This window comes from Vipera ursinii, assembly GCF_947247035.1.
Source record: "Vipera ursinii genome assembly, chromosome: 5".
NCBI classification, from domain to species: Eukaryota; Metazoa; Chordata; class Lepidosauria; order Squamata; family Viperidae; genus Vipera; species Vipera ursinii.
Window position 1 is genome coordinate 7,606,980 of NC_139518.1, and position 21,730 is coordinate 7,628,709.

Genomic DNA, 21,730 nt, shown 5'->3' on the forward strand with positions numbered 1-21,730 from the left:
ATTCTGGGAGTTGAAGTCCACCCGTCATAAAAGGGCCAGCGTTCCCCATCTCTGCCAGAGAGGAATGAAAAGCAAATTCAAGGTTATGGGGGCAAGCGGACAAGATTAAAAGACACAGACACAGAGAATGTGTAAAGCATCTTCCTGGTGCCTCACAGATTTATAACTTGGAGAAAGAAAGGAAAGATTACACTCCACTCCTCTGAAAGAGTGTGTGTGTGTGTGTGGGGGGGGAAGACAACTCTACAAAGGCAAAAGGGAAGGGCAGGATTTGACAAGGTACCGCAGATCAGAGAGAAAGCGAAAGAGGACGATTCCAAAGAAACTTCAGTAAAATTATTATTGCCTTTATTCTGCCATGGCGCACGGTCCGGATGGCCAGTATACGCACTCTTACACATGCAAGCTTGCCAGCTTCACAAAGGCAGCCTCGTGTTACCCAACGGCTCAGGCCTGCAGAGGCTTTTGGAAAAGAAAAGCAAAAGCAAAAAAAAAAAAAAAAAAGGAAACAAACGAACAAAAACCCCACCAAAAACCCAAAAAAAGGGGGGGGGGAAAGGACGTGTTCCAGTCTTTTTTGGCAGCAATCACAGCGTGTGTCAAGAAAACGCTCCGCAGAGATGGGTGTGCGGCTGACAAGAGCCTGCTCGTTCCTGCATAAAAATGAGATGGGGAGGCAGGCCTGGGATGCATTTTCCCTCCCGCCCCCTCTCCTCCACGCAGCCTTTCCTCCTTTGAATCCCGCTGGGCCGGCAAGCTGCCTCGGCTGGCTGTCCATCTGTGTGATGTTTGTGCAAACTTGTGCTGGCAGATCCTGGGAGAGGAAGGCCCGGAATGCCAGAGGCAAGAGCCATTTTGCTCAACGTCCTGTCCTGAAGCCACCACCGGCTTCACGGATTCCGGTGTGCCGGGGCCAAAGAAGTAAGAGGCTCTTAACACCCGGCAGAAGATCACGTCTTGCCTTGGTTCCGGATGGCCCCGGAGGGTGCACGATTGTCAAGGCCGTGGAGAGGAAAAATGTCCAGCCAGTTTCATGGTCCCTGGTGTGGTGTGACTCTCAGAGGCTCCTTCATTCGTCGGGCTCGGGCGCAACGATTCCTCTTGGCCAGGACAGAGGGGGAAAGGCCACATTTCTGGTGGGCGACAATGCCAAGGAAGGCCGCCGGAGAGCTCTGAACTAGGAAAGCCCACGGAGGCGGAAAGTCCTCCACGGCACCGCGGGAGGCAGATGTCGGGAACGGCGGTTTGTGTGAACAAAAGGGACGATGTGCAGAGAGGCCGCGGATGGTTCCTTCCCCGGTAATCTGTCTTCAATATGAAGATGCTGAATTGTCGGCGTACCACTTCAAGTACGTCACAGCAAAAACGAAGAAGGTGACCTCTTGCTGATTCGGGAATGTCTTTAATCTAGCTAGGGTCATCCTAGTCCATTCCGCCATAAGTCTGTTGGCAAACCGAGAAGCTCCCCGCCCCAATAACCGGGTGGGGGAGGATGGAGAAGAACCCTCTTCCTCAAACTCAGGAAGCTGGGCAGCACCGCAAACTAGGATCCTAGGGAAGTGACCCTCAGGAGAGGGGGATCCGTTCCAAAGGCAGAGTCCTCCGTGGTCAAACCTGAACTGGCAGAGTCTGGTTCATTTGTAACCTCATGTCCTGTATGCTACTCAAGATCTTCTTCTGGTGTCCTGCCAGCGTCACCCCTATCCTGAGCAGGTCCCTAAAAAAGGCAACGAGGAGACATCAGTTAGCAGAGCAGAAGACAAAATATTTCCAGCGGTGGAACTCTTAGACCACCAGAGATACCAAGCAGACATTTGTTTTCTCCACTAGAAGGAAGTTCTTGAGATGTTTTCAGTGGTGGGATTCAGTCGGTTTGCACCGGTTCGGGAGAACCGGTAGCTAAATTTACCTGAATTCGGAGAACTGTCTGGCTTCTGGAAGTCCAGTCTAGGCCTCAGAGGCCTCCCAGGTCTAGAACGGCCCACCAGAAGTGCACGGACATCACTTCCGGAAGTCCGTTCTAGGCATCGGAGGCTCAGGCCTGCATCACATAACAGAACCGGTTGTTCAGGTATTTGAATCCCACCACTGGATGTTTTGTGTTTTACAAGCTTACATCCCCACCATACCCTTTGCTGGATTTGTATAATATACTGAACCAGAGTTGAAACCGAAGGGTTGAATCTGCACAGCCGAGAAACCAAAAAAACCCCAATCAAGGTTGAATCTATTTGAAGAAATGCACTCTATTAAGCCACTAAGTGACTTTCAGCCCTTGTCTTCTATACCAAAGTAATACAGGTAGTCCTCAACTTATGACTGTAATCGAGCCTGGCAATTATGGTTGTAACTTGTGACAGTTGTGAAGTGGATTATCATGTGTCTAGATTTAATTTTACTAGCTTTTTTTGTGTGATGGTTGTTACTTGAACATGGTGGTTGGTAATCGAACCCAATGTTTGCTACGGACTGGGTTTTGATGGAAACTGGAGGCAAACACCAGTTTCTGATAAAAAGGGTGGCCGGGCGACTACACGTCATTGCAAATAAATGCAGATTGGTTGCTAAGTACCCAAAATGTGGTCAGGGTGTGTGTGTGTGGGGGGGAGACATGGCCACTGGAATTTAGGAGCTGAACTGTAAGTAGCTTTTTGGGGAGCTACTTCAAATGGTCACTAAGCGGTGGTTGAAAGTTGAAGGCTGCTTGTATATGCCCAAAATTTATATTGCTAAGTGAGACAGTTGTTAAATGAGATTTGCCCCATTTTATGACCTTTCTTATCAGTTGGGGTGGGTTTTTGGGATTTTTTTTATTCAAGTACAAATAATACAAACATAATAAATATAAGTCTAAATAAAAGAACATTATAAAAAAAATACAAATACTACAGTGCACCCACCATTTTTATTACCTATATTTCTTCTCATATAACAACTAACGATATACAATTTATTTCAATTGTGCCCTTATCCCTTCCAGAACCGCGTCTGTTCTTGAGCAGGTTTGTTCCCTTTGCCTTCCACCAAGACTGTTTTTATACAATTTTACTTTCTTATCAGTTGTTAAGGCAATCACTGCAGTAGTGAAGTTAGTAACACTAACTGTTAAGTCAACCTGGCTTCCCTATGGGCTCTGCTTGTCAGAAGGCCGCAAAAGGTGATCGTGTGACTCCGGGACGCTGCAAGCGTCATAAATAGGAGTCATTTGCCAAGTGTCCGAATTTTGATCATGTGAAAATGGGGATGCTGCAACTGTCGTAAGTGCTACTGTAACTTTGAATGGTCACTAAATGAATGTTTGTAAGCTGAGGACCTGGCAAGTCCTTAAAGAGATGGGCATACCAGACCATCTTATATGTCTCTTGAGAAACCTATATGCAGGCCAAGAAGCAACAGTGAGAACTGGACACGGAATCACTGATTGGTTCAAAATTGGGAAAGAAGTCCGGCAAGGCTGTATACTGTCGCCCTGCCTATTTAACTTATATGCAGAGCACATCATGAGAAAGGCAGGGCTAGAGGAGTCAAAAGTTGGAATTAAGATTGCCGGAAGAAACATCAACAACCTAAGATATGCAGATGATACCACTCTAATGGCAGAAAGTGAAGAGGAACTGAAGAGCCTCTTGTTGCGAGTGAAGAAGGAGAGTGCAAAACTTGGGTTGAAACTAAACATTAAGAAAACCAAGATCATGGCATCCGGCCCTCTCAATTCCTGGCAAATAGATGGGGAAGAAATGGAGGTAGTGACAGATTTTATTTTCCTGGGCTCCAAGATCACTGCAGATGGGGACTGTAGCCAAGAAATTAAAAGACGCTTGCTCCTGGGGAGGAAAGCCATGGCAAATCTAGACAGCACACTAAAAAGCAGAGACATCACCCTGTCAACAAAAGTGCGTATAGTCAAGGCTATGGTCTTCCCAGTTGCAATGTATGGCAGTGAAAGCTGGACCATAAGAAAGGCTGAGCGCCAAAGAATTGAAGCCTTTGAACTATGGTGCTGGAGAAGACTCCTGCGAGTCCCTTGGACTGCAAGGCGATCAAACTGGTCAGTCCCAGAGGAGATCAACCCTGACTGCTCTTTAGAAGGCCAGATCCTGAAGCTGAAACTCAAATACTTTGGCCACCTAATGAGAAGGAAGGACTCACTGGAGAAGAGCCTAATGCTGGGAAAGATTGAGGGCAATAGAAGAAGGGGACGACAGAGAATGAGGTGGATGGATGGAGTCACTGAAGCAGAAGGCGTGAGCTTAAATGGACTCCAGAAGATGGTAGAGGACAGGAAGGCCTGGAGGAACGTTGTCCATAGGGTCGCGATGGGTCGGACACGACTTCGCAACTAACAACAACAACAACATGCTGAGGACCACCTGTATACAGAGAATACTCTTTCGCCAATCTGAGCAAAAACTGTTCAAAGGTTGCTAATCTGATGTCTGCAAAGCATTCTGACCTTTAGGAATAGCTCACCAAAGGGCTACCTCAGATTACGAGGGATGAACCATTTTTTTTTATTTCATGAATGGAGTTACACCCCACGCCTGCCCATTTCTGCTTTTCCCGCCCACCGGACAATTGCACAGCAAAACTGATCTCCACCACATGGATGCAAGCTGCCATTTTGTTTAGTTTATTTTGATTTCTGTCTTTCCTGCAGGAGAAAAGGAACATATACTAAGCACTGCATCTTTCAGCTTTCCCCAGTGACAATAACCCAATGAAGTATGTAGAACTGGGGGAAAGTCGCTTTGCTCCCGTTTTTTTCCACTGGTGGGGCTTTGCCTTTTTTAAACAATGAAAAAAAAAAAGCCTTAACACACCTACTGTATATAGTTGCATATAAGCCCATCCAATTGAGCTATAAGCCAACTCACTATATATATATATATAAGCCCTGAGCCGGGCCAAAAACAGGAATGAAAGAGTTAATTAGCAAGGTCCATTCAAAAAGCCTTGACAAATACTTAAACATACATTTGCCTTGCCTTCCAGCTAATATAAGAGAGAAAGAACCCCGTGGCTCAGGAGGTTAAAACACTGCCTGATATACAATCAGCCCGGGTTCGAATCTCAGATAAAGGGTATGACTAACTGATGAGAACATAAATGAGTTCGAAATGATCATCTTAGCCTCCCAAATTCTTTATTAGCAATTTGAATAATTTGCACAAATAATGAGCTGTCATAAGTTGACTAGTTCCTGTGGATAAGCCCTGAGCCGGGCCAAAAACAGGAATGAAAGAGTTAATTAGCAAGGTCCATTCAAAAAGCCTTGACAAATACTTAAACATATATATATATATATATATATATATATATATGTATGTATGTATGTATGTATGTATGTATGTATGTATATGTATATGTATATGTATTTGTATATGTATATGTATATGTGTGTATATATATATATATATATGTGTGTGTGTGTATATATATATATATATATATATATATATTTGTTTTCTGAGGTTTTCGCGGGTGCCTGTATGTAGATCCTTGGTTTTTCGGGTTTTTCCCCGCGTAGAACTAAAGGTGTAGGCACAATGTTTCGACGGAATCCCATCCGTCATCATCAGGCTGGTGGCTTTAGCTTTTAACTCCCAGAAGAAGGAAGCTAAAGCCACCAGCCTGATGATGACGGATGGGATTCCGTCGAAACGTTGCGCCTACACCTTTAGTTCTACGCGGGGAAAAACCCGAAAAACCAAGGATCCATATATATATATATATATATATATATATATATATATATATATATATATATACATATACATATATATATGTGTATATATATATATATATACACATATACATATATATATATATATATATATATATATATACACACATATACATATATACATATATATATATATATATATATATATATATATATATATATATATATATATATATATATTTGTGTAAATTACTAACAAAGAATTTAAAGGGAAACTGAGATGCATTTCTGACTCTTTAGTCTTCATCAGTCAGCTATACCCTTCTGAGATTCGAACCTGGGCTGATTGCATACTAGGCAGTGTTATATATATATACATACACACACACACCAAAATTCCATGAAAAATATGCCACTGGTGGATATGCATTTTTTATGGTATTTTGGTTAAAAATTTGGGGGTCTGCTTCTCTGCAGAGGGGCTTACTTGTGAATGTATGCTGGAAATAAAACTTTAAAAAAGCATTACTGTATGCATTATTCCTTCCGCAGATAAGCTGAAAATATTCCTTCGTCTACTTTGTGGGCCTCAAATGCTCTATAATCCCACATTAAGTATTTTAAATTCCTTCTATGTTTTAATCTTTATATTTTTCATATAGTTATTGAAAATTTTTCCTCGTTTAGATTGTTGTGCTAGTTTTAAATGTTACATTTCTCTTTTTAATGTAAGATGTTCTGGACTTGGAAAACAAATAAACAGACAAGCTAAATGCGCATTTTTGGTGCATTTTGGCATCTAAACTTTTTGGCTTTTGCATGAGGAAATACAATACACGACTACTTTGTTTTTCCAAAACCCATAGAAAAACACACCAAGATCATATTCCCCAATCTTGCTTCTGAGTTTGTTTATATATTAGATTTATAAACAGCCTCAGATAGCATTCGTTTATTTGTTTTATAAGTCTCCTTCCATTCAGAAGTTGAAGAAAGTTTACCTAGCGTTTCCATTTTTTCTTACAACAACAAAAGCCCTATGGGGTGGGTTTTGCTGAAGGAGAGCGAGTGGTCTGAAGGGGGGGGGGAATAGAACTGTGGAATCCTGGGAGTTGAAGTCCACAAGTTTTAAAGCTGCCAAATTTGGAAGCCGTGACCTGAAGACATGGATGTTCCAACAATCAGGCCTGGACTGACTATAGTTTTAAATTTGGTTTTATTGGGTTAATTGTTAAGTATTTATTATATTTTGTTTAACTCTTTTTTAAATTTTGTATTTTATGTTTTTTAACTTTTTATTGTTGTGAGCCGCCCTGAGTCCTTAGGGAGAAGGGCGGCATATAAATTTAATAAATTCAATTAAATTCAAGCCCATGAGTTAATGTGAAGAATATTCTTAAGTCCTTGGCCTAACAAAAGGCTAAGGCCATTTTTTTCTACATTGAACTATGCAAAAAGAAAAAAGTCTCAATTGGGTGATTCAAAAAAAGCGCATTTCATTCTGTATTCCTGATGCACAAATAAGGAGAGCTGTATTCATCGTGAAGAAAAATTGCTAGAACCAAACTAAAGCAAAAAAACCACAACCCAAATGGTTAAAATCTATCAGCTCAAGGCAATCACATGATCAAAATTTGGTGCTTGGCAACCGGCATGCATTTATGATGGTTGCAGCATCTTTGGTGTGTGTGTGTGTGTGTGTGTGTGTGTGATGTGATTGCCCCTTGTGACTTCCCAGCCAGCTTCCAATAAGCAAAGTCATTTTGGGGAAAAATTGATTTGCTTAATGACTGCATGATCCACTTAACGGCTACCGTATTTCTCTTAACAACCAGGTCATAAAATTGTAACTTAACAACCGCCTTGCTTAACAATGGAAAATTCTGATCCCAAATGTGGTGATAAGATGAGGACTATCTGTATGTGAAAAATCAAAATGGTGGCCCTGACTACACAACCAATGCTAGCCTCTTTTGACATATACACAAAAGGGGAAGTCACATAGCTGCAGACACTATCTTTATGATGATGATGATGATTTTGGACACCCCCCCACCCCGAAGACAACCCTAGATGGAAGACTGAGTTCAGAGTTATTTGATTATTTATTAAAAAGCCATTGTTTTATCAAATGAGTTTCAAAATAAAATATCAAAAACTGACATTCCCTTTGCACAAAGGCAGAGGTTTCAGTTATCCATTGTCATCTTTGCTGCTGCCGTTGATATTGTTATTATTATTTATTATTATTATTATTTATTATTATAGTTCTGTCTATACAGTTTACTAGATGGTTCTGATTCGGTTCGGTACTTACTATCACCTCCTTCCCAAAGAACTACGATAGCTAAAGATACTGTATAAAAAGCAGGAGTCCGGTATCCTCTTTTCTGATTAACAAATGTTATTAAAAGGCAGAAACTCCTGATTTTTTTTCTTTGATGCTATACATCGGGGTGGGCAATTAATTTTAGCGAGGGGCCACGTGAGAAACTGCTACCGTTTATGGAGGGCCGAACCAGTAGGGCTGTGAAGACGCCAAAGCACCATACGAACGCACATACGTACATTGAAAACAAAAATAGCAGTCATCTTCAAAATAAAAACAATCCATGAAGGCCGGAAAGTGACAGTTCAAGGGTTGGATGTGGCCTGGGGGCCGTAAAATGCCCATATAGGGAACGGTTGCTGGAATTGGGTATATGTAGTTTAACAAAGAGAAGGGTGAGGGGTGACATGATAGCAGTCTTCCAATATCTCAGGGGCTGCCCCAAAGAGGAGGGAGTCAAGCTATTCTCCAAAGCACCTGAAAGCAGGACAAGAAGCAACGGATGGAAACTAGTCAAGGAGAGAAGCAACCTAGAACTAAGGAGAAACTTCCTGACAGTTAGAACAATTAACCAGTGGAACAACCTGCCTCCAGAAGTGGTGAATGCTCCACCACTGGAAGTTTTTAAGAAGAGACTGGACAGCCATTTGTCTGAAATGGTATAAGGTTTCCTGCCTGAGCAGGGGGTTGGACTAGATGACCTCCAAGGTTCCTTCCAACTTATTATTATTATAAGTCTGCCATAGGCTGTCAAGGCTCTCCTCCTACCAATGCTACAACCGATGCTGTTGTAGTATCTGCACTACTCCAAGCAGTGCAATTTTTGTGATGGAGGGGTTGAGATCCTAGCGGCCTAGCCGTTCCTACTGCGTTCAAACACATTTCCAGATTTTTGCTATGGTGACAAAGAAAAAAAAAATCAGGAGCTTCTGCCTTTTAATAACATTTGTTAATCAGAAAAGGAGCTACCAAGTTGTCATTGTCACCATCTTCCTTAATTTGTTGTCAAATAGGTATCTGCGGATTAGTGATCATGTAGGTGTATCTTCTCCAGATTGATTGGTCCACAGTGGGCAGATTCATGCAAACATTCTTATCAGATCAAGAAAGACCCACTAGATCTCTGTACGCATGCTAACTGTGGTTAACCTTTTAGTTTTTGATGATGCTTTTGTCGTTTTATTACCTGTTGTTCACTACCCTGAATCATGCATCAAACGGGTGGACATATAACTCGAATACATAATTCAACGAACAATTTGGAGCAGGTTTTTTTATCTCTCTCTCTCTTTCTCGTGTGTGTGTGTGTGTGTATGTGTGTGTGTGTGATTTAGTGTGTTGGGCAAACTAAACCTGTGTGGATAGTTTATGGCAAATGGTGTAGATAATCCTCGATTTACTACTGTAACGGAGCTTGCTCCTTGTGGGTTGTAAGTTGTGGCAGTCGTTAAGTCAGACACCCACGTGATTGCTTCGTTTAACAACTATGATCCCTGCTCTCCTCATTGCAGTCGTTAAGTGACTGTGTGGGTCATTAAGTGTGGAGCACAGAGTGTCTGGCAGTGAGGGGAGACCTTAACAGCTGATCTGCCATGTGGCTTTCCTACACAAAGGCTGTGAGGCTCTATCCCAGAGATGGGCGCCATTTTGGGAGCAACCACAGTCCATTGCCAAGGATTGCTAAGCACCCAAATTTCGTTCAGGTGACCACGTTGATACTGCAGCAGCCATAACTTTGGGCAGGGACTATTAAGTCCCTTCATTCAGCACCTTGAACATTTTGAATGGCCGCTGAATAAACGGTCGTAAGTCGAGAACTACCAGTGTCATGTGGACTGATTAATTTGATTAAACGTAGTGTGCGAAGGCGATCGCAGCTGTGCAGGCCGTGTATCATGTTTGGTATGCTGGGTTGCTGTTGTTATTGGCTCCGTTATGGCTTGTTAATGTCACCCTGGCTGTCAGCGCAAGAGCGTATATATACTCCCAAATTCCCAATTAACAGAATAATAGAGCTAGAAGGGACCTTGAAAGTCTTCTAGTTCAACGCCCCAGCAAGAGAGCCCATATCATGTCAGAAAAATGGCTGTCCAATCTCTTCTTAAAAAACCGGCAGTGATGGATCACCCACAATTTCAGTTTGAACAAAACTAATCAGTTTAGGGGGTCCCTGGATGCTTCAGACTGTTAAAACACCTCATGGATCAAATCAAATTCCTCTCAGGGCTCATCCACATTACACTGAGAGACGTCTCTTATTTTTGAGGAGAGTCTTCACAAAGAAGCCTCCATCTAGTACAGGGGTAGGCAACGTTGGCTCTTTTATGACTCGTGGACTTCAACTCCCAGAATTCCTCAGCCAGCAAAGCTGGCTGAGGAATTCTGAGAGTTGAAGTCCACAAGTCATAAAAGAGCCAAGGTTGCCTACCCCTGATCTAGTACCACTCTGTGGTAGGGTTGGCTGAAGACAGAGCAGTGTGATCTGATGGGAAAGTGGTCTTTCCATGGGAAAATGGCATATCTCCCATGCACAGATGCCATCTGAGGTGGAAAAAAAGACTTCTGAGGAGAGAGCTGGGCTGTCTGCTGTGGGGTGGCCCTTCTCATGCAGCCACTGGCTTCCATCCTCTACAGCAGAGGTCTTCAAACGTGGCCCTTTTATGACTTGTGGACTTCAACTCCCAAGAATTCCTCAACCAGCATGCCTGGCTAAGGAATTCTGAGAGCTGAAATCCACAAGTCATAAAAGGGCCAAGCTTGAAGACCCCTGCTCTATGGCAAGAGTAATTCAAACTTGGTAACTTTAAGACTTGTGGACTTCAATTCCCAGAATCCCGCAGCTAGCATGACTGGCTGCGGAATTCTGGAAGATGAAGTCCACAGGACTTAAAGTTGCCCAGGTTAGACATCCCTGCTCTACGGCCATTTCTGCTTTGCATTCCAGACAGAACTCCTACCTTTGGGGGCATTTGTTTAGGGCAGTGTTTCTCAATGATGGCAACCTGAAGATGTGTGGACTTCGACTTCCAGAATTCCTCAGCCTGAATGTTGGTGTTTCTTGAGCATGACATAATTAAAGGGTGGTTACCCTTTAAGAGCTGTAGGCAACCAAATCTCATTTGAATGTATGCTGATTAATGTACATTTAAAGTGACAATAAATTCTATTCTATTCTATTCTATTCTATTCTATTCTATTCTATTCTATTCTATTCTATTCTATTCTATTCTATTCTATTCTATTCTATTCTATTCTATTCTATTCTATTTTCCATTCTATATTCCATTCCATATTCTATTATTCTATTCTATTCTATTCTATTCTATTCTATTCTATTCTATTCTATTCTATTCTATTCTATTCTATTCTATTCTATTCTATTCTATTCTATTCTATTCCATTCCATTCCATTCCATTCCATATTCTATACTATTCTATTCCATTCCATATTCTATACTATTCTATTCCATTCCATATTCTATTCTATTCTATTCTATTCTATTCTATTCTATTCTATTCTATTCTATTCTATTCTATTCTATTCTATTCTATTCTATTCTATTCTATTCTATTCTATTCTATTCTATTCTATTCTATTCTATTCTATTCTATACTTTTCCATTCCATATTCTATACTATTCTATTCCATTCCATATTCTATTCTATTCTATTCCATTCCATATTCTATTCTATTCTATTCTATTCTATTCTATTCTATTCTATTCTATTCTATTCTATTCTATTCTATTCTATTCTATTCTATTCTATTCTATTCTATTCCATTCTATTCCATTCCATATTCTATACTATTCTATTCCATTCCATATTCTATTCTATTCCATTCCATATTCTATTCTATACTATTCTATTCCATTCCATATTCTATTCTATTCCATTCCATATTCTATTCTATTCTATTCTATTCTATTCTATTCTATTCTATTCTATTCTATTCTATTCTATTCTATTCTATTCTATTCTATTCTATTCTATATTCTATATTCTATTCCATCCTTTAAACTTATGAGTGCCATTCATTTTTACAAAAATGATTCAACGGACATGCTCCTTTGCTTTCTGACCAAGAATAGGACATGGATTGATTGGATGCACTGCCTTCCATTTTCCTTTTGTCAAAACAGCAACTTTTCCTAGCTTGCTGATTTTTGCTTCGGTTGTCATTTTCTTCACTTGTGGCTCTGGCACACAAAGAGCATCGTTTGCATCCTGGTGGCCTGTCTACCTTGCAAAGGGAGTCTTCCCGCCCTGCAAAAGGTGGGGAGGGGTCAGAGGAGAAAAAGACAAGGAGGGTGGCTGGCAGAGAATGAGCTGAAGTCGGCAGCAGACAGTGACCTTTCCTGTGACAAGCGTCGAATTTAAAGGGAGAGGAAAAAGGCAGGAATGGGGAAGGCTGTTTGCATGATATTTGGAGTAAGGACCTTGCCTGCTGCTTTCTTCCCACCCTGGAACCAATCCCGTTACCCAGAGAGTAATCCGTTTTACTCTCTTCAATTCGCAGGGGTGTCAAATTGCTGGCCCGCGGGCCGGCCGCGTCATCCAGAAGCCGCGCCTACCCCATTGCCGGCAATGGCAAAACCGTTCCCGATACGTTGCGCAACGTCATGTGACGTCGGGAGTTTGACATGTCTGATGTAGAGAAAAATAAGATTTGACATTTAGGCAAGAAAAAGCGAATGCGTGGTACCTGGCTCAATAGTAATCAACTGTGAGAAGGATCTTGGGAGTCCTAGTGAGCAATTACTGAAATATGAGCCAGCGGTGTGTGCCGCAGCTGCCAAAGAAAGCCGTCGCAGTCCTAGGCTACATTAATAGAGGGATACAATCAAGATCACATGAGGTATTAGTACCGCTTTACAAAGCCTTAGTAAGGCCACACTTAGAATACTGCATCCTGCTTTGGTCACCATGATATAAAATAAAAGATGTTGAGACTCTAGAAAGGGTGCGGAGAAGAGCAATAAAGATGATTAGGAGACTGGAGGATAAAACATATGAAGAACGGTTGCAGGAATTGGGTTTGTCTAGTTTAATGAAGAGAAGGACTAGGGGTAACAGGATAGCAGTCTTCCAATATCTCAGGGGCTGCCCCAAAGAAGAGGGAGTCAAGCTATTCTCCAAAGCACCTGAAGGCAGGATAAGAAGCAACGGATGGAAACTAATCAAGGAGAAAAGCAACCTGGAACTAAGGAGAAATTTCCTGACAGTGAGAACAATTAATCAGTGGAATGACTTGCCTCCAGAAGTCGTGGGTGCTCCAATACTGAACATTTTTAAGAAGAGATTGGACAGCCATTTGTTTGAAATGATGTTGGGGTGTATCCTGCTTGAGTAGGGGGTTGGACTAGAAGACCACCAAGGTCCCTTCCAACGCTGTTATTCTGTTATTTTTTTACTTGCCATGTGTCCAGCAATACAGGTAGTCCTTGACTTACAACCATTAGTTGAGTAACTATTCAGACTTTCAACGGTACTGAAAATAGTGGCTTATGATCAATCCTCACCCTTACAACTGTTGCGGAATCTCCATAGATCAAAATTTGGGTCCTTGGCAATCAACATCTATGCTGGTTTCTGATTAACCAAGGTAGTGGGGGGGCAGGCTGGATTCACTTGAATGCATGATTCACTTAAGGACTGCCAGATTCACTTAACAGTCTCAGTGATGCACTTAACAACTGTGGCAAAAAAATAACAATCATAAAATCAAGCGCAACTCGCTTAACAACTGCCTTGTTTAGCAACCAAAATTCTGATTTTTAACTGGGGACATAAGTCGAGGGTTATCTGACTACCCGACGTGTTTTTGAGATCCAGTCAAAGATCAGCGATGGGGTAGTAGTTTTACTACTGTGTGCCTTCCGTCACACAGCCAGGAGTAAAGCACTTCCAGGAGATTGTCTAGACCAGGGGTAGGCAACCTTGGCTCTTTTACGACTTGTGGACTTCAACTCCCAGAATTCCTGAGCCGGCATGGCTGGCTTAGGAATTCTGGGAGTTGAAGTCCACAAGTCATGAAGGGGCCATAGTTCCCCCATGCTGGCTCAGGAATTCTGGGAGTTGAAGTCCACGAGTCATAAAAGAGCCAAGGTTGCTTATCCCTGGTCTACACCAATCAGTCCATGACTAACAACCTTCCCTTTATCATGGCCTGCAAACCCAACAGGAAATGGAGCTCCTAAAGCAGTGAAACGGTTCTACCATAATTTGCCTCCCTGTGCCCACAACGTCTCCTGATCTTTTTTTCACCAGGTTAATGGAGCAGTTAAAAAGGTAAAAAGTAAAGGAGTCCCTGTGAATTTTACTCCGCTAATCGTTGGCGGCTCTAGGGGGTGTTGGTCATCCCTGTTTCAAGGGCCATTGAGCCAGCGCTGTCCAGAAGACATTTCCACGGCCATGTGGCTAGCATTACCTTTCCCGCCAAAGTGGTACCTATTTATCTACTCGCATTCGCACGCTTTCGAACTGCTAGGTGGGCAGGAGCAGAAGCAAGTAACGGGAGCTCGCCCCATTGTGTGGTGCTCGGGTCTCGAACCTGGGCTGTCGACTTTCCAACCGACAAGCTCAGCGTCTTAACCACTGAGCCATCGCGCCACCACTTTAAAAAAGACTCTGCGTTTATTTAAAAAGACCCAGCATTTATTTCAATGAGAATCTTCCTGTTCAGCAGTTTAAACCCTTACCATAGGGCAGGGGTCTTCGAACTTGGCCCTTTTATGACTTGTGGACTTCAAGTCCCAGAATTCCTCAGCCAGGCACCCGTGCCTGGCTGAGGAATTCTGGGACTTGAAGTCCACAAGTCGTAAAAGGGCCTAGTTCGAAGACCCCTGCCATGGGGAGACCTAGAGACAGAAAGAGAAGTGTGCAAGCCCAGTGTTTACTATCGCACTCACCTGGAGACTTAGTCAACCCACAGCACACCCAGCCTGCGCTGCACTGCCCATCCTTCCTTCCGCCAAGTGCCCAGAGTTTTCCCACAAACGGTGGAAGGAGCCAGCTCTCATACATCTCCCAGCAGGGCAGCAGACCGCTGCTTCTCCCGCTGCCATCCTAGACTGCTATCCCTCCCTACTTACTCAGCGGTCATTTGGGCCACCAGGTCAAACGAGGCAAAGCCGGCGTTGCCAAAGTTCTCCTTGTACCGTCCCATTTTGATAGCGTCCAGCCAGTCGCCCACAGTAGTGAAGGTAGTATAATCGGGCACCGTGCGATCCAGGAGCGGCTGAGAGACGCTGCGAAGGACGAGAGAGCCCAGAGGTCAGAGATGGCTCAAAGGGGCGGGGCGGTGGGTGGCCGAGCCACGGGGACAGGCCTGGCAGTCCTGCGGCACCATGCAGAAGGTTAAGGGGGCCATCTGGTTCCCAGTCCACCCGTTGGGCTCTTCGCTCAGGCCCCGGCTGCTGCCTGCCTCCACCTCCCAAGGTTATATCCAGTTTGGCTGCCATAAACCATGAGAACTAGAGACTTGACGCTACTAATCCAGACATAGCAGGTTGCCTGTGCTTGGAGAGGGTGAAGGGGCAAACGACACTGACCCAGACTGGACATTGGCGATGACCTTCAAGCTGGCTGCGTTCCGGATTAGCTTGTCCAACGTATTCACTATCTGTGCAAATTTGGGGCGAAGGTTGCGATCCCGTACCCAGCAGTCCAACATGAGCTGGTGCAGCGCCGTGGGGCAGTCCATTGGGGGAGGAAGGCGGTAGTCTTGCTCCACGGCGTTGATTACCTGGAGGAGGAGCAGAAAACAAGGGCTCAATCACTGGGGGCTCTTCTCTTTGCCAGCAATTCTCTTTGCCCCTTTCCTTGCAAGTTCTTCCAGTTTGGCTCTGCATACTTACATCTTGGTTAGACATGTCCCAGTATGGCCTCTCACCATAAGACATCACTTCCCACATGACGATGCCATAGCTCCAGACATCGCTGGCAGAAGTGAACTTGCGATAGGCGATGGCTTCTGGGGCGGTCCACCGGATTGGGATCTTACCACCCTGCAAGATTCAATGGGAGGATTAAATGTCTATCTGACTTTAGCGACAGCCGTAGCACTTAGACTTATATACCGCTTGACCGTGCTTTAGAGCCCTCTCTAAGCGGTTTACAGAGCCAGCATATTTAGCCCCCCAATAATCCGGGTCCTCGGAAGGAATTTACCGACCTCGGAAGGATGGAAAGCCGAGTCGACCTTGAGCCGGTCAGGATCGAACTCCTAGCAGTGAGCAGTGAGTTAGCCTGCAACACTGCATTCTAGCCGCTGTGCCACCACGGCTCTTATTGCAAAGCTCTTTCCCTTTAACCCAGGGCTCTCCAAACTTGGCAACTTTTAAGACTTGAGGACTTCAACTCCCAGAATTCCCCAGCCAGCCATGGGGAAGACCCAAACTGCTAATTCTAGCAGCTGGATCAGACAAACCCTTTCCAAGTCAAGTCCTTATTTCCAAGAATTCATTGGAAGATAATACTGTCTTCCACTTTTATCCTCCTAAGCAAATGGCATTAGGAGCTTCTGACAGATCTATCGATTTCTTTAAAGCCATTCGGCCCAGTGGCAGGATGTCTCATAAATCAATTGTTCATTACATCAAAGTGTATTTTTTTCTAATAAGATCTATGAATCAAGTTCATATCCTAGTGATGTCATGAACATATCCAGATACCAAACCGCTCCCGTGCTGCTGCCAAAAAAAAATCATATGAAGATGTCCATGATGATGCCATTCACTGTCTAATTCAGTGTTTGGCAACCTTAGCAACTTTTGAGATGTGTGGACTTTGATTCCCAGTATTCTGGGAGTTGAAGTTCACAGATCTCAAAGTTGCTAAGGTTGAATAAAGCTGGTCTAATCTACAGTGCTAGGCTTTTTTGGTTGTCTTCCATACCCAGGTTCAACCTTGTTGGTCTTCTCAGATCAGCCATGGTCTGTCCACCAATTTCAGATTTATTCCCACACAATTACATAGGGTGGTATCCAGCTTATCCCCAGGGTGCTTTTTCAGAAGGCAACTGGACTTCGTTTTTCTTTCAAGACGTCTTGCTAGTCATCCAAGAGTCTTCTTCAGAACTGAAGAGGCTTCTTGGGTGAGAAGTGAAATGTCTTCAAGGAAGAACAAAGTCCAGTTGCCTTTTGATAAAACACCCTTGGGACAACCATGACCTGGATGACTGAGAATCTTCATAGACGTGCATCCAGCTTATGTAATTTTACTTTAACTTTGGCTAGATGCCTCTGTTGCTTGAACATGCCGTTGTGGAGACTCTAGCACAGAGGTCCCCAACTTTTTGGGCACCAGGGACCGGTTCCGTGGAGAGAGGTTTTTCCGCGGACCGAAGGATGCGTTGTTTTGTGTGTTGCCTGCATCCCGCGGATGGGCCTTTGCTTGTTTGTGCGGACCGGTTGCTGGCATGCCGCGGCCCGGTACTAGTCCACAGACCGGGGGTTGGAGACCCCTGCTCTAGCAAATGGTAACAATTGAGTGAATACAGGTCTTTCAGCAAAATTTAATCCAAGTAAAATGGGGATCCTGCGCCCTTCTTTGCAAACTTATGTGGAAGGGAAGAGAGACATCATCAAGCTTTTTACCTACCAGTGAACTGGTGTACGTGGGGTCAGATGGATCGTCCTCTAAAAACCGCGAGAGTCCAAAATCTGACACTTTGCACACCAGGTTGCTGTTGACCAGAATATTGCGGGCAGCCAGGTCCCGATGGACATAGTTCATCTCCGAGAGGTATTTCATACCCGCTGCGATGCCACGCAGCATGCCAACCAGCTGGATCACAGTGAACTGCCCATCGTTCAGCTGTTGGGACACAACGAGGGTGGGTTTTCAGACAAAGTTGGGAAAGCTAAAATCCTCTGCTCTAAATTCACGCAAGTGGCACACAAAATCCTCCCCTTGACTGCTCTAAGAGAGTTCAGTGAAAAGTGGGGATCTCCGAAGACCTCTCCAGGCAATCCTTGACTTGCGATCATAATTGAAGCCAAAATGGAGCAGTGGAGCAGCCTTGGTGGAGCAGTGGGCTAATGCCTCCTTAAGTAACACCAGCTGCCTGCAATTAGTGCAGGTTCGCGTCCCACCAGGCTCAAGGTTGACTCAGCCTTCCATCCTTCCGAGGTAGGTAAAATGAGGACCCAGATTGTTGGGGGCAATTAAGCTGACTTTGTAATAATGCCGCTTGGGGTGTGTGTGAAAAAGCCCTAATAACCAGGCATATACATAGAATGAAGGCTATTGCTAAGCACATTGTGCTTTAGATTGTAAGCCGCCCTGAGTCTTCGGAGAAGGGCGGGATATAAATGGGATTAAAATTAAAAAAAAATTAAAATTAAAAAATGTCCATCGCTAAGCGAGACGGTTGCCAAGTTGAGTTTTGCCCCATTTTCTGACCTTTCTTGCCACAGTTGTTCAGTTAGGATTATGGTTGTTAAGCAAACCTGGCTTCCTCATTTGACTTTGGTTGTCAGAAGGATGCAAAAGGGGTTCACATGACCCCGGGACACTGCAACCGTCATAAATAGGAGTCAGTTGCCAAGTGTCTGAATTTTGATCATGTGACCGTGGGGGGATGCCGGGATGGCTGCAAGTATGAAAAATGCTCATAACTTGTTTTTTTCCCCCCTAGTGCTGTTGTGACTTCGAACGGCCCCTAAACGAACTGTTGTAAATTGAGGACTCCTTGTGGTCTCCCCAAAGCCAAAGGGAGTTAAATGGTATTTAAAAAGGTAAGGCCCTCCTGATGAAGACAATTTCACCCAGCTAATTATCTGGATCCTGTTTCTATCCAGACAGGCATCTTGGGTAGCGTGAGCTGTTTTGAAGACAGGGCTGGCTGTAATGAGTTACATCCAGAGTTCTGAAATGAGGACATTTGCACACTCTCACTCCAAGCACCTGTCTCACCTCTTCTCATCAAGCTGATGGGATCACTAGCATATTTGGGAAACACCTGGAAAAACAGCCAGCCAGCTGCATGCTGGCCTCGGCCCCTGGGCTAGCAAGAAGTGTCAAAGTTAACCTTGTTGCTTGGGAATCATCCTGCATGAGGTACCACAGATCCACCCGCTTTCCAACTTATCTGCCTGTTCTCTTACTGTGCACCGTCACTTTGTACGGTGCGGTTGTAACGTAGTAAGAACCTTGGCTTCATTTTTTTCAGAAAGAAAGTCATTTTAACAGAATAATGGAGTAGGGAGGGGAGCTTGGAGGTCTTCCTAGTCCAGGGGTCTTCAAACGTGGCCCTTTTCTGACTTGTGGACTTCAACTCCCAGAATTCCTCAGCCAGGAAACGCTATAAGGCACGCTGGCTGAGGAATTCCGGCAGCCGAAGTCCACAAGTCAGAAAAGGGCCAGGTTTGAAGACCCCTGTTCTAGTCCAACTCCCTGCATTAGCAGGAGAGCCGGTACCATTTCAGACAAACAGTTGTTCAATCTCTTCTTAAAAACCTCCGGTGATGGGGTACCTCACGACTTTTGAAAGGAAATTGTTCCACGGATTAATTGTTCTGTCAGGAAATTTCTCCTTAGTTCTAGCTTGCTTCTCTCCTTGATGAGTTTCCATCCGTCGTTTCTTGTCCTGCCTTCAGGTACTTTGGAGAATAGCTTGACTCCCTCTTCTTTGTGGTATCCCTTAGATACTGGAACACTGCTTTTATGTCACCCCTAGTCCTTCTTTGCGCTAGACTAGACATATCCAATTCCTGCAACTGTTCTTTTGTTATGTTTTAGCCTCCAGTCCCCTAATCACAGTGCTTTTTTTGTAAAAGAAAAAGGTGCCGGAACTCACACACATCATATAACCCGCCTTGCCTACCCTACAAGGTTCCATCCAAAAAAGGTGCCGGAACTCCGTTCTGAGCCTTCTATGAGAAAAAAAGCCCTGCCTAATCATCTTTGTTGCTCTTCTCTGAACTCCCTTTAGAGTCTCAACAAGTATTTCTCGAGGGGTAACTAATGTATTGTAAGGGACGCGGTGGCTCAGAAGATCGGCAGTTTGGCGGGTCGAATCCCGAGTGCCCCGTAGCAGAGTGAGCGCCTGTTACTCGTCCCAGCTTCTGCCAACCTAGCAGTTTGAAAGCACGTAAAAAATGCAAGTAGAAAAATAGGGACCACTACGGTGGGAAGGTAACAGCGTGCCGTGTGCCTTTGGCGTCTAGTCATGCTGGCCACATGACCCGGAGACGTCCTCAGACAAGCGCTGGCTCTTTGGCTTTGAAATGGAGATGAGCACCGGCCCCTAGAGTTGGAAACGACTAGCACGCATGTGCGGGGGAACCTTTACATTTACCTTTTAACTAATGTATGCATGTGAATGCAGAGTCAAATTCTAGCAAGCCTTATCCCCAGGACAAGCAGACAGGAGACTCTTCAAATCCTACGTCTATTTCTCGCATTGCCAGGGATGGATCCATCGTGCCAAAAATCAGGCAATGCTTACCAATCTCTGCCGACTTCCTAAAAGCTGCCTTAATTTCTACTTGAATTCACTTTTCTCCTTACATATACATTGGAGGAGATAGATAAACCCTCCTTGGGGGTTTTTCAGTTTGCAGGCCACAACAAGAGAGGCCTAAGTGAAGAGGAAAAAGCGAGTGGGTTTGGAAACCCTTGCCGAAAAAATAGGCGGAAAGGATTTGGTAAGGCAGGGTTTCCCCAACCCGGACAACTTTAAGATGCGTGGACTTCAACTCCCAGAATTCCCCAGCCAGCTGGCTGGGGAATTCTGGGAGTTGAAGTCCACGCTTTTTAAAAGTTGCCAGGGAGAGTAGCGATTGTTCCTCACCCGGAGGAAGGAATCAAGGGCGCAGTTTTCCATGAACTCCGTAACTATCATAACCGGCCGACTCTTGGTGACCACGCCCTCCAGATGGATGATGTTGGGGTGGTCAAACTGTCCCATGATGCTGGCTTCGCTCAGGAAATCTCGCCTCTGCCGCTCCGTGTAGCCCACTTTCAGCGTTTTGATGGCCACAAAGATTTCCCGCCTGCCCGGCAGTTTGAGGCGACCCCGGCAAACTTCCCCAAATTCACCTGAGGGGGAAGAAAAGAGACAAAAATAGCAAAGGGCACCCCGGCATCCCCTGCCTTCTTGCTTTCTCTTCTTTTTGAGGACAGCCGGTGGGGATGCAGCTGGCTGACTTGCCTGCTCCAATCACTTCCTCGATTTTCACACAAGAAATGTCGATTTCTTTGGCAAATTCCCGGACAGCTTCGTTTGGGTCCTCGTAGGTGAAAGGGTCAACGTAAACCTTCATTCCTGGAGTAACTGCAAGGGGCAGAGATCAAAAGATTTGGGTAGATGGGAGAAAAAGACTTAGCATCTGAGAAGGCCACATTTAAATTCCTGTTAGAGACTCCCAAATCTCCAAATACAAGATAGACAGACAGACAGACAGAGAGAGAGGGAGAAAGCACACTTAAATATACAGTATAAATATTTTCTTCTTCATTATCTTGGTGATTGGAAGCCTAGTAGCAAATTATGCCACTGGGGAAAAAAAAACAATTAACCTGAACAGGTGAATCCATTTTCGCAAGAACTGTTATGACTTCGTAACATTTAATTTTAAAAAAAACCCAGCTCTGCTTGGAACCACATGGCACCCATATCTATGAACGTATTTTGACAATTCTCAGACTTGGTGATAAAGTGACTCTAAATTACCAGGTTTGCTGAGTATTCTTCTCATCAGACTAATATT

At 44.2% G+C, this 21,730-nt stretch overlaps 1 protein-coding gene across 2 annotated transcripts in view; it reads right to left on the reverse strand.

Moving 5' to 3' along the window:
- Nucleotides 1-257: 257 nt before the first annotated feature.
- EPHB3 (EPH receptor B3) overlaps nt 258-21,730 on the reverse strand; it is a 145,870-nt gene continuing 124,397 nt past the window's right edge. Inside the window, exons 10-16 of one of the 2 annotated variants that reach the window (XM_083363905.1) lie at nt 21,172-21,294; nt 20,812-21,059; nt 17,616-17,831; nt 15,872-16,021; nt 15,566-15,759; nt 15,107-15,262; nt 258-1,717 (exon numbers count right to left, since the gene is read on the reverse strand). In XM_083363905.1, the coding sequence (XP_083220031.1) occupies nt 1,609-1,717; nt 15,107-15,262; nt 15,566-15,759; nt 15,872-16,021; nt 17,616-17,831; nt 20,812-21,059; nt 21,172-21,294 (1,196 nt within the window). In that variant the 3' untranslated portion in view covers nt 258-1,608. The remainder of the gene's footprint in view (nt 1,718-15,106; nt 15,263-15,565; nt 15,760-15,871; nt 16,022-17,615; nt 17,832-20,811; nt 21,060-21,171; nt 21,295-21,730) is intronic. The other variant, XM_083363906.1, reaches the window with a different exon arrangement.